The sequence below is a fragment of the Gymnoscopelus microlampas genome (assembly GCF_963454915.1).
Source record: "Gymnoscopelus microlampas genome assembly, chromosome: 7".
In the NCBI taxonomy this organism is placed as follows: domain Eukaryota; kingdom Metazoa; phylum Chordata; class Actinopteri; order Myctophiformes; family Myctophidae; genus Gymnoscopelus; species Gymnoscopelus microlampas.
This window is the reverse complement of record NC_139944.1, coordinates 15,416,488-15,430,090: the sequence shown is the minus strand read 5'-3', so window position 1 is coordinate 15,430,090 and position 13,603 is coordinate 15,416,488. Positions and strand designations below refer to the sequence as shown.

At 39.4% G+C, this 13,603-nt stretch overlaps 1 protein-coding gene across 2 annotated transcripts; it reads left to right on the top strand.

Moving 5' to 3' along the window:
• The first annotated feature begins 2,216 nt into the window (after window positions 1–2,216).
• Window positions 2,217–13,324, top strand: hvcn1 (hydrogen voltage-gated channel 1). Of its 2 annotated transcripts, none has more exons than XM_084061407.1 (7): window positions 2,217–2,280; window positions 3,724–3,855; window positions 4,802–5,007; window positions 8,419–8,523; window positions 9,286–9,517; window positions 10,298–10,410; window positions 11,076–13,324. In XM_084061407.1, the coding sequence occupies exons 3-7, from the start codon at window positions 4,834–4,836 to the stop codon at window positions 11,136–11,138; spliced, it is 687 nt and encodes a 228-aa protein (XP_083917533.1). In that variant the 5' UTR covers window positions 2,217–2,280; window positions 3,724–3,855; window positions 4,802–4,833; the 3' UTR covers window positions 11,139–13,324. The 2 variants fall into 2 exon arrangements, with proteins under 2 accessions (XP_083917533.1, XP_083917532.1); XM_084061406.1 differs by having other exon boundaries at window positions 2,250–2,344.
• The last annotated feature ends 279 nt before the right edge of the window (window positions 13,325–13,603 follow it).

Sequence of the window (13,603 nt, the reverse complement as noted above, 5' to 3'; positions counted from 1 at the left end):
CATTGGAGAGGTGATGCACGTCACCTCTTTCTGAAGTGGGTACTTTCAAAGCCTGCCGTGGATTTAGGAGAGCACAAAACTCTCTCTCACACTGTGAGGTGCCTGTAAGGTGGCACTGCAAAGTGAACGACGCGTCACGCTAGACGCGGCCCGAACTTCTAGTTTTGAACAATTATGAAATTTCTTTGAAAAGATTTAGTAGATTTAGGTCTACTTCCAAACTACAGCCAATAGATTGGCTGTTTTCAGGGAAGAGATGTAATGCAGTGTTTCTCAAAGACTTAGCCTACTTCAATGTTATGGCCACAGTTTACAATACATCTGCTCAGGACTCTTTAACTCCAAAAGGTGGGTTATCATTCATTGATAGCATCATGTGCTAGCTGTACCTTTCTCAGTTTTCTAAGTGTAGCCCCCACAGTCAAATTAGCCAGAAGGGGCATGCTACAGTTACTGCCAGTTGGGCTCAGCCCTATTGGCATGACTAGTAACACGTCGGACTGGCGAGTGGGGGCCTTGGGTTCAATCCCAGCTCACTGCATTCCACTGCAATCTTGCGTAATCGGCATGACGAGGAGCGTAATATCCTTGCGTGAGGGACATGAGGGACGTTGTGTACGGTGGTACGCGGCGTGAAGTGTGAAGCGCGAGAACGTGCTCTAAAGATCAGGGGGGTGATTGAAGCCCCCACAGTCAAATAAGCCAGAAGTAGCGTGCAACAGACCTGCCAATCGGGCTCAGCCCTATTGGCATGACTTAGCCCATCGGACTGGCGAGTGGGAGCTTTGGGTTCAATCCCAGCTCACTCTGTTCCACCGTAAGCAAAATGTTTAGGGGGTACGGGTAGCCTTTTTGGATTCAGATAAAGGGGTACAGAGGCCAAACACGTTATGACATGGCACCCACATGCAGGATGTGACCAGAAAAATAAATATGTGTACCATGCAATCTGACAATGTCAACAACTGACTTAGATTAACAACAACAACAACAACAACAACAACAACAACAACAACAATACAAATCTTAATTCTAATTATCTTTATTTACTTTCCAGTGTTTTAAATTTTCAATACTTTTACACTACTTCTACTCCACTACGTCTCAGAGGAAAATATTGTACTTTTACTCCTTTAAGTATATGAAAACTTTAGTTACTAGCCACTTCAGCCCTATATTATATAATAATTTAGGCCATAACAAACATGCCATGCGTCATTATACGTAAGATGTGCAGTCAGACATATCAAAACAAGAGGGGTGTACGTACGCTATCAAGTGGCTGGATGCTGTATGTTCACGCAGAGGAAAAGAACAGGAAAGTGGAAGATCTCCGTCTCAACTTCCTTAGGCAATGCTAGTTTGGACAAGGGTTGCCATGTCGGCTTATTATAAGCGACTTTGGGCTTCTTTTTCTGTAAAATTCCTTGTAAATCTTGCTAGTTGCGTTTTTTTGGGCTTGTTTCTAACGTGTACTTCCAAATTTGCTTCCAAATGTTTTAATTCAAATCAAATCAAATCAAATCAAACTTTATTTGTATAGCACATTTACATCGTCCAAGGTCGAACCAAAGTGCTTCACATTACAGAGCAAAATAACATAGACATACTACAATATATAAAAGAGCAACATGTAAAATACAATAAACAGTACATGGGAACATCATCTACGTCATAGGCTACAAATTAAATTGAATTAAAAGCGATAGAGTAAAAATTAGTCTTTAATAGGGATTTAAAAGCCATCAGAGAGCGGGCAGATTATTATTTGTGAGCATGTGAGCTTGTTGATCTGCTATTTTCAAATGGCCAAAATACATATAGGGCTGAAGTGGGTATGTTTTGTAATAATTAATAATCAAAATCTACAAAGTAACTAGTAGGCCGAAATGAAGTCTTCAAATAATTGTAGTGGAGTAAAAGTACAATATTTACCTCTGAGCTGTAGTTATTATTTAAACCAGTGGTTCTCAAATATTTTTCATGAAAATGTTTTGTGCCATGGAGCATTTGTGTTAAAATATTTCAAAAAAATATTCCAAAATATTCCACATTTTATTGCAAGAGTTTTTGCATCGTGACGCGTTGTGAGCTTGTAGATCTAGATTTATTTTTCATCTCATGTGGTTTAGTCGCTCCTTTTGGGCTTGTTTTCCCAGACCTGGTTGCTTATTTCTCTCACAAAATATGGCAACACTGGTTTGGACTCCTCGCCTCAGAGGCGGAGTTTGCAGTGTGTTTATTCTAACTAAAAACCAAGAGATCTTGGAATAAATAAAGGTGAGCCGCTATAATGTGCGACTTTGATCATTTGCACACAAGCGCAAAGAAGAGATGTAGCGTGGTTGGTGCTGCTATCTTTTATTATTATAATGTATTATGTGCTAAAAAGAAACAGTGCCAGAAAATGCTTTGCAGGCAGAAATCACTGTTATGATCACGAGTTCACATGAGTTCTATTTTGCCTTATTGACAGTGGTGGAAAAAGTACTCGCATATTTTACTAGAAAAGTAAGTAAAAGTATCAATACTACAATGTAGAAACACTCTGTTAAAAGTAAAAGTCTGGAATTAAAAGCTTTCCTTGAGTAAAAAGTACAAAAGTATTGGTATCAAAACGTACTTAAAGTACCAAAAGTAGAAAGTACTCATTATGCAGAAGGCTCCTTTCACAAGTTCAAAATGTATAAAACATCTTTTGAAAATAGCCGATCTACAAGGTCACAATGCATGGCATGTGAGCTTGTTGATCTGCTATTTTCAAATGGCCAAAATACATAGGGCTGAAGTGGGTATGTTTTGTAATAATTAATAATCAAAATCTACAAAGTAACTAGTAGGCCTAAATAAAGTCTTCAAATAATTGTAGTGGAGTAAAAGTACAATATTTGCCTCTGAGCTGTAGTGGTGCAGTAGAAGTAAAAGTACTGAAAACTGAAACTACTCCAGTAAAGTAAAAAATACCTCCAAATTGAACTTACAGTACAGTACTCAAGTAAATGCACTTATTACTTTATCTTCTGCAGTGCATATGCAAGACCTTGAGGTATTTAGAAAGTCATTTTCTGACTGATTGCTACCTTGCTCAAATAAATGGAAAATGAAATGAATACAGAAGTATTCTATGTACTGTAGTTATAGAGCTGTCTGTATGTCTGTCTGTGTACCCTATCTATCTATCTATCTATCTATCTATCTACTATACCTGTACCTACCTACCTACCTATCTAGGCCTGCTAATATGTATAGAGATAACAGTGGAAGTCTTATCAATAGACATTGTTGTAGTCTGTGTTCTCTAGTTGTTTTTATATGTTTGTATGTAATAATGGTGAAGATTAACTATCAGTCATTTAGCTATAGGGACCTTCTGGACCCCACACTGAGAAGCACTGAACAATCTTAGCAGTACAATCTTTTAATCCACTTTAACTTTATTTTATACTTAGGCTAGTATGCAAAATAGCCTATTTTTGTAAGATTTTGAAAGATCTTAAAACATTCTGAACCATTTCACAAATTTCACAAATCTTCTCTCTTACAAAATCATTTCAGACGGTGGTCCATGGCCTAATAATCTATTTAGGGGTCCTTGACATGAACATGATTGATCTACACTAAACTATATTTTCTTAAACATTGTAGCTGTAGTTCTAGACACCTTAAGATGATCAAAGTTTTCTTTTTATGAGAAATAGTTGGGTTTGGTTTGTTCACATGCAGGAGGATTTCTCTTCAAAAGGAGAAGTAACCGGATTGTTCAACACATGGAGAAATCTGCACTGAAATGCTGAAATACAGAAGTCTTCCAAATCGCACAGCTGACTGACTACCAGACACTCAACACTGCTGCAAGTAAGTTGACATACACTCCTATGGTAGGCCTACATTTACATCATTACTTTTAAACAATGCCCATGGTATGCATGTATGTATGTATGTACAGTATGTATGTATGTATGTATGTATGTATGTATGTATGTATGTATGTATGTATGTATGTATGTATGTATGTATGTGTGTGTGTATGTATGTATGTATACTGTATTTATGTATGTATATTGTACACCTTTTTTTCCATCTAAAAAAGTACTTGCATTACATTTATATTTGATAAATGATGAGTGATTGTGAATATAATGAATTAGGTAGGCCTAATTAATATCAAATAGTATCAATATCAATAGTATCAAATAGTGTTTCATCCATGAAAAGCACAGGAAAAACTGTGAGCTTGTAGATCTGCATTTTCACCAAATGTTTGCCCCAGAATAGGGATGCTAGGTTTGAAGTGGTGAAATGAGAAACATCACAGACAAGTCACCCTCCATGGAATCCAATTCCACACTATATTCTGCATCTCTACATGTAATGGGTGGATCGTTATGAACCTCCCTGTAGACCTATAAACCTATAATACCATACCATACCATACCATGTGTAACCTTGTAACCATAGCCTCTCTGGGAGGGAGCCAATAGGTTTGCATTAAACCTGCAATATAGCCTGAGTTTTGTCTGTTAACCATTACACTTCATAATACTCAATATATCATATAATTATAGATATAACTCAGTTCTGTCATGAAATTCCTGTTTTCAATCTTGATGCACAAATACATTGTGTCAATCACATTCAAATGTCTAACTTCTATTCCCTTTCTGTCCTGTCTGTCTGTCTGTCTGTCTGTCTGTCTGTCTGTCTGTCTGTCTGTCTGTCTGTCTGTCTGTCTGTCTGTCTGTCTGTCTGTCTGTCTCACTCACTCACTCACTCACTCACTCACTCACTCACTCTGTCTCAGTATAAGGTGTACAGTATACAGAGGTCTACATCATGGACAAGTATTTGAGGCATTTCACCACGGTGGGCGATCAACAGCCAGGGAAATGGGAGGAAGAGGAGCTGCATGTGGTCAGTGATGAGCTGGCTCCAGCTACAGGCCAGTTCCCTGTCAAACTGACCTTCAGAGATGCTCTCAAAAGACTCTTCACCGCTGACCGGTTCCAGGTACACAAATATATACTCCCATCGAATGATTGATTGATTGATGTACTTTATTTAGTAAGACATGAGAACAACAGTACATAGAAGTACAAATTCACAATACAAGGTCTACTAAACTGGAAGACTCATAAAGCACTAAGCTTGTTTAAAATGAGATCCCCATGCACACAAATCATGATGACATAAGAGACAGACAGATATACACATTACTATACAGAACGTCATACAATCAGCTTACAGGTTGCTGGTATGAAAAATGAAAAATATGTACAAGAGAAGAAAAATTCGGGAGGGGGGGTTGGGGAGGGGGTAGGTTGACAGGGGCCATTTTTGAATTGCAGCCTCCTGAAGGTTTACCTTAAGAGCAGTTTTGAAAGTGAGTAGGGTTTTACACTCCTTTACTCCTTTTGGTAGGGCATTCCACATTTTCGTTGAATAGCATGAGAACGAGTTCATTCTCTTTGTTGAGCCAAATCTGTGTTGAACATGATTCGTGGAGCTGCCTGGTGTTATGATCGTGGACTTATGATCGTGGATTAACGTTTTTTCCAAAACCTATTGCTTTAAGCTTATCGATCATAATTGGTAGTTGCCAGGGTCTAATTGGTTTCCTTTTTTGTACAGAGGGACCCGTCCCTGTTTGATGGAGAGGTTTATTATGTAGGTCTGCAACTATCGCTTATGTTCTCAGCAATTATTCTATTGATTACTTTTATGATTAACCCTACATTTTTATTTATTCATGTATATATCAATGAATCGATTAGTAATCGATTAGTTCGATTAACTGTTGCACCCCTACTACCGGCCAACTTTGTGTCCTTCCCTCTTTACATCTGACAAAGTGCCTGGATGCCATTTTGAGAACCTACCATGTTATTGTTATTGGATAATAGGTCAAGGTTTTTAAGTTCCTTCCTTTTGTGTAGGCATCAGAGTGAGATAGTCAGTCGGTGAACTTAAAAAGAATCCAAGGCACTCCGTTCAGTTACGTTAAAAAAGGCTTTAATTATCCATGGCTTAGTTGCTAGGCATGGATAAATAAACGAAACTTAAAAATCTTGACCTATAATTGAACCCTCTCCAAAGAGCACCTGTTTGAGTTCCTGATAATGACAGACCCACACAGCGCTCCCTCAGCTCTTAATTAATTATTGGATAATAATTATTGGATTTGGATGCAGACCCCCATCTGAAAATATTTGGTGCCAGGGACCCCCAGAAGAGAAGACTTATAAACTATTACAATTCTTCAAATTCTTTCAACATTTTTAAAAATCTTGAAAATCTTGAATATGTTTTGAATAGCCAAACTATAAAATGATGTATGTATGATGTAGGGTTAAAGTGGTTTTGATGCTATAGCCTATTAAGAAATATAGCATCAAACGTTCCCCCTGGAACCCCTCCAAGGCCCCCACTTCTGAGAACCACTGATTTAAGGAACAATCCTCACAAAATTACTTTTTATTTAATTTTATTTAGCGCAGCAGCAGTCATGACACGGACACGTTTCGGCTGCTTGGGTCTTGTCAGTGTTAACACAGAAAAGCCACACATTTGTTGTAATGTCTTGTGACATAAAAATACATGTTGAAAGTGGAGTGTTGCAGCGTTGAAACCTTTTTTAAACCTGAAGTATACATGTGGAAATTCTCTGAAGTGATGTGATGTAAACATACTTTCACAAGACTCCTTCCTCTGTGAGAAGCTAAGATGAGACCATTGAATTCATTTATTCCTTAGAGGACATTTAGTCACATTTAGTGTGCAAAAGTATGTGCAGAGTACATGTACTTACGTACATAATACAACACACTAACCACTTATATACATAGTATAAACAACATACTAACCACATAATGTGTTATGGGGGCAGAAATGTCTTCTTCCTGCTCGTTTTCGCTCATTTATGTATTACTTAATGAGATATTCTTTATTAGGACTTTGTATTGTATTATGATACACCACCATGTGCGAAATAAATGAAATTAAATAAATCTGCCATTATTTGACTTTCTTGATGACTTTGGTATCGGCAATTATGTAGCGGATTATGTTTTCATAATCTGACTGTCTGTCATTCCAAGCCTTTTCAGCTGCAATACCAAAACGTCCTCCTTTGGGCAGAGGGGCGCTACTGAGGAAGTTTGTCTGTCAATCATCACCTCCCCCCGCCCTCCTCACCACTTTTTCCCTGCCCTTCAAAAACTTCCTTGGCCCTCATTACAATACGGCCCGCCTTTCGCCCCTAACAATAAGGAAGTCCTTGTTGCCGTGCATTTAGCGTCCTGGTTTCATAGCAACAGCATCTTTTTTTTCTCTCCCTTTGTTACAGACATGAGACATTGTTTTGAGCCAGCGTTTACAGCATGTGTTGTTTATCATTCTGTAGTAGAATTGACGTTCTATTTATAGTTTTAACTATTGGACCCAGTGCGAACTTTATTCAACTAAACTCAAATATAATGTTAAGGACACATTTTGAAACCTCTCCCTCATGCTCCGAGATGAGGTCCCACTGTCTCCCACATTCCTCGGTGCCTGTGAGGGGGAGGGGGGGCCGAGTATTCTTACCCTTCTCCACACATCGTATCTTCTCCACACATCATATCCAAAAATATAAGGACTGCACCCCTGCTCTTAGATGTTTACATTTTTAACGGCCAAGATAATCTAAGCAACGGGTTGAAACAAGCGTTTAATTCGCTTATATAGTCAGCCTGTGGCCATTAAACCCCCATCTGCAGGCGACAACTTTCGCCACTTTATCCATTGCAGACAGACAGTCACTGTGCTTGCATTTATAATATCCACAACCCATACGAGTTCATTGAGGTTTTGACTGGTTTTATAATCGTCAATTGGTTCAGACTCTATCACTTAGGGACCCCGGTTCTGTCGAGCGAACCACCCATACGCAGCGCTGATTAGGTGACGCAGCTGTGTAAACTAAAGCTTCATTTGTGCTTCGCCTTATGGCGGTGTTGTTGCGTATCGAAAATATCAGACATACAAGCTCACAACGCGGTGCGTTGCAACGTGTTGTGAGCTTGTAGGTCTGATACTTTCAACTCGCAACACCATGGTACGAAGAATAGACTTATCTATCAGATAACTGCAGCGCTGTCAGCTCCACTGTTACTGCACTGTCCTACTACTTTATCCAAATAATAATAGGCTTAAATGATAAAATAGCCTAATAACAGCAAACTCCACAAGATATTCCTCTACACTTATTTAGTGAGAACATTGCGTCCCCCAGCCCCCCCCCCCCCCCCCCCCCCCTTGTCGATCGGCTATTTTCAGCATTCCCCACAATACGGATGCTGGGGTTTAAGTGGTTACGGTGGTCTTTGCATACGGTATAGTTGTGTTGTATTTTAAGGTGGTATATTTTCTGTTTGATTTCAGATTTTGGTGGTCATTCTGGTCATCCTGGACGCTGTGTTTGTGCTGGTGGAGCTTCTGATCGACATAGAGATCTTGGAGCTGGAGCATGGCCACGAGGCAGCTGAGGTCAACCAACACTCTGTTTACTTTACATACATGATGTTACACTCTTACAGCACTGCAGTGCAGCCCCCTCTCACAGCATTGCATGGCAGGGCTGTCACGGCCCTTTCACAGGCCGTGGTAACAGGTTACCAACCCTGTCACAGGGATGTCATGGCCCGGTCACAGGCCCTGTCATGTTACCATGTTACCATAATGACATGTAACCAGCCCTGTCACATCGGCTGACTGTCACACAGTGCTGTGAGAGGGGCCTGATATGACAACCATCCCTGTGACAGGCCTGTGACTTGACACTGACTGACTACACTGTATGAGTTCTCTCTCCTGATTGGATACAATTGGTGTCCCGAATTGAAAAAGCTTTTCTATTTACTAAAGAGCTGCAGAGACAGGAGACCCCAGTTGCTGAACAAACACTCTAGTGAGTCTATAGGAATGATTAGTATCAAGAAATAGAACTATTTAGACACATTTTCTAACACATGAATATCACTTACACCCCCCTGGGTTGTAGGTGTAACCACTTAAACCCTGTATACTTAGTTGACCAGAGTCTCCCTACGCTCTATACTAGGCCCCCTCCTGTTTACACTCTACAATGAATATCTTTGCCGAAAATTGCATATCTACAAGTTCACAACATGTCGCAAACTTGTAGATCGGCTATTTTTGCCGAATGTTCACCCCAGAATATGGATGCTAGGGTTCAAGTGGTTATACATTTCCCTGATTAACTGTTAAATGCACTTTTTCTTGGTCCAGGTGTTTCACTACCTCAGTCTGGCGGTGCTTACATTCTTCGTGGTGGAGCTGATAGGGAAGCTCTTCACCTTCCGCCTGGAGTTCTTCCAGCATAAGTTTGAGGTGTTTGACGGGCTGATCGTGATCATATCGTTTGTGTTGGACATTGTTTCCATCGCTCATGAGAACGCCATCGATGGGATGGGCCTGCTCATTCTGCTGCGACTCTGGAGGGTGGCCAGGATTATCAACAGTGAGTTCATGCTAAAGGTGGGGGCACGGTGGCGCAGTCGGTAGCGCTGTCGCCTCACATGTAGAAGGTCCTGGGTTCGATTCGTTCCTGCAGGGGACGCTGTGGGCGCTGGGGGCGTGTTCTCTCCTCCGCGTCATCAGTGCCCATACCCTAGGTGGGGTTGGCGAAAGGGCCTCTCTGTTTGGAGTTTGCATGTTCTCCCCGTGTTCCCTAGGTACCCTCACAAAAACATGCAGTAATCGTGGTCACTATACTGCCTCCCCCTGGCCAGCCGGGGCGCCTGATGGAGGGGAAAGGAACCGGTTGGAATAACGTGTTCCTTCCACGCGCTACGTCCAACCAGGGAAACTCTCCCCTGTCAGGTGACAAGAAGGTCAGTTGGCTCTCATGCTTTGAAGGAGGCATGAGCTCGGCCCTGGCCTCCCTAGGTTGGCAGAGGGAAGGTAGTGCCCAGGATTACATAGACAATTGGCACTGTGTGTAAAAAATTGGGTTACAAAATCGTGTGGGATTAAAAATAAATGAATAAACAGTGAGTTCATGCTGCCGTTAGGGTTGGGATGCTTCAGGATTCCCTCCTAACAGTCTGATCCTGACCCCCAGTTTGGGAACCACTAGTGCCCTTTTCTGTTTTAAATACACTTCATAGTTTTTTAATTCATGTACAGTATGTTGCTATGTTAAGTGTAGTCCAGTTAAGTGTTGCTGAACTTAACTGAATATCATGCAAATAATCTATATGTGTGAGGTCATACCAAAGTGTTTATTTTGTGACAACAGGTGTCCTGGTGTCGGTGAAGAACCGTTCTGACCAGAAGGTCCACAAGCTGAAGGAAAGTTACGACCACCTTGTCAAAAGAGTCACCGAGCTGCAAGAACGCACTGACAAGCTGGTGAGTTTATTTTAAAGCAATCAATGTTAAAAACAAATCATTATTTACACTCACCTCATATTTCACCTGGACTGTGTAACTTGCATGAAAAACCTTTCCAAATGCCACATTTCTAGTATTAAAGGGGAAATCCACCCATTTTCAATATTTAACTATGTCATTAATATAGCATAAAGGAGTTGTGTGGAAATAAGAAAAAAGTTCCCCCCTTTCTGTGTTGCCTTGAACTGGAGGATTGATTGTGGGTTTAACATTGCAAATTACAACATGATGACTCATCATGTTGTAATTTGCAATGTTAAACCGAAAATCAATCCTCCAGTTCAAGGCAACACAGAAAGGGGGGAACTTTTTTCTTATTTCCACACAACTCCTTTATGCTATATTAATGACATAGTTAAATATTGAAAATGGGTGGATTTCCCCTTTAAGTAGTATTTTAACAGTATAGTACTGTTCACTGAGGGCTTTTCTCTTTTTTTTTTTGCACTGGCAAATTCGTCTGGTTTCCAGGCTAGAATACTGTATATCTGTACTTAATTACATTGATTAATTATCTGCTTTGAAGGTCTGTGTGAAGTATCTTTGATTCAGCTGTCTCATTTTGTAACTTTGTTGCAATACGTGCTCTTAAATAAATGTTTCATCTCTCTTTTGTCTCCTAGGAACAAGAGAACAGTAAACTTCATGGCCTCCTAAAGCAGCACGGCATCGAAGTCAAAGTGTGAACGTTGGGCGTTGTTATATTTTGTCACCGTAGGGCAGAAACCTTGTATCTCCATATTTTTCATAACGTTTTTTATGTCTTTTTGTTTTTTTTGTAAATGAATGCCCTGCATCGTCATATAACAGCTTTGGAAAAAGTAACGGTTTTGGACATACAAGGTTTCCCCCTCGTCATTGACATTATACCATACGGAGTAGTTATTATGTATGTAGCACAGATTTCATGTCACAAGTATTATTGTCCATATTAATTCCAGTAGCACTCCCCATTCTTGTCTAATCAACAGAATGATTAACCAACAACCTTTAATGAACTCAAAGCTTTATTTCCACTTCATTGCAAGATGCTGTCACTCTCCGATCTTCACTTTAACAAAGCATCATTGTTAGCTTGAAGATCTGTTGGAGAACACTCTTATATAGTAGTAGTGTAGACTATTAAGCTATAGAATAGTGGAATACATGTATGTATGCTCCACTATTGGATGGACTCCAGACAAGCTGCTTCATCAGGGCTTTAACATAAGCCTTTAACAAACCTTCCATGGCCAGTCTTATTAGTGGTTAGAAGAATTTAATCAATGTAAATATTTAATTTAAAATGTCCAAGGCCTATAAAGTTTGCACCATTGACTGTATAGAAATATAAAGTTCACAAGGTGATTGACTGGCTTCGGTCATGATGTCACCCTGGTATCAGAGATGTTTAAACCAACCTTAGTAACATGATTATAACATATTAAAAGGGATAGTTCACCCAAACAAATCTTATTTTCAATCAATTACACACCCTGTGAAGCCTTGAATTCACAGACTTTTTTGTTTTTGTCATATTCCTAAGCCAATAATTTGATGACCGACGGAAAGATGTAGGTACCGGAGCCTACGCCGGTCATCACATTATTGGCTTAGGAATGGGACAAATCAATAGGTAATCAATAGGAAAAAAGTCATTTTGGGGATGAACTATCCCTTTATTATCACATTAACACGTAATGCATGTATTTGACGTGTACATGTTAAAGTTGTGCTTCCAGATGCTCCACATTAGCCTTAGCCTGGCATTGCCATACTGATAACGTGGATTCACTCACAAGTTCCTCCTCCACGGGGAGGAACGTGAGAGTGAATCCTCGTTTTGAGTCTGGCCAATGTCAGGCTAGCTCCACATAACAATCAGGCTAGTTATTGATCACTTTAGTTTTGTGTCTTAATACTGTCAGAAGTCTAAAGATTTTGGAAGTACGACTTGTGTTTTCATCATTTAATGGTTGACATTTGTATCGTTTATTACAGTTTATTTTTAAGATGTATGAACTTTGTGCCAGGTGATGTCACTCACATCTATGCTAGAAGGGCAGAAATCGTATGTGTTTTTTTTTAAATAAATTAACGGCCTACTTCTTAGCACAAAAGTAGCAAAAAAATGCCAACCTACAAACTCCGCTTGTAGATCTATTTTTTTATTTTAGAAAAATGTAAGTGAAAAAACTCACTGAAAAGTATTAAAAAGAGCGGTGGGAGCGCATTGGATCCATCCGTTTATTTTTATCCTGAAGTCACAGTTTTGGATATACAAGGTTTCTGCCCGATAGTGACAATTATGTATTGTTTATTACAATTTATTTTGGTGGTGCTGTTCCATAATGTATGGACATTAACTTTGTGCCGGGTGATGTCGCTCACATCTATGATAGCAAATATAGCATTGATATTAAGATCACATACTGCTAAATAGACTCATATAAAAACACATTCCTTTGCTTTAGGCCCTATGAAAGTTTTTGTGAACTTGAGCATTATTTGTTTGAGTGTATGATTAAAAAATAAAATAAAATCAGCAAATATGGAGTGTTGCATTTTATTCAAAAATATTTTACAAAATATATTATTTGCTTTGAAAGTAATGTACATGCGTAATGTACATGATTTGCTATAAAAAGTCAAAGCATTGTGATAGTAATCATTGTTATAGAGTGTGTGTTCACTAACAGGGGTCTTCCCGTCTATCCATCTCTTTAGCAAACAGTAAATACATTTTCAGGTCAGGATACCAATTTTATCCAATCAGGAGTGAGAGATCATCACACAAAGATAATTAACAGCTTGTGATCCAGTTCCAATGTTGTCTACTATTTTTGTTTTGTTTCATCACTTCTAATGTCCCAGAAGATGTCTTCTGGGAAACAACCAGAAGAGACAATTTCTGGTTGACAATTTCCCAGAAGTTGTCTGGAAACTACATAATTTATGTTGGGGTGTTTCAATGTATACACGGGGGAAACATATCAAGCAGTTTTTCTATTGCTGCATAATAAATAACAAAGAAATTATTGGGTAGACAACATGTTTTATTATTCTACTTTTAAATTATATAATACACATTTATTATTTAAAAGCTCACCTCTATTGTAAGGCTGGCCTGGTGTGTGCTCATTTGGCCACCAGGGGGCATCAGGGTGCAGGC

What these genes read in the sequence shown, in the direction of transcription:
- hvcn1 (XM_084061407.1), top strand. Translation starts at nt 4,834, where the DNA reads ATGGACAAGTATTTGAGGCATTTCACCACGGTGGGCGATCAACAGCCA. An exon ending in GGTGGCCAGGATTATCAACA is followed by an intron (nt 9,518 to 10,297) that starts GTGAGTTCATGC and finishes TTGTGACAACAG; the next exon opens with GTGTCCTGGTGTCGGTGAAG. An exon ending in AAGAACGCACTGACAAGCTG is followed by an intron (nt 10,411 to 11,075) that starts GTGAGTTTATTT and finishes TTTGTCTCCTAG; the next exon opens with GAACAAGAGAACAGTAAACT.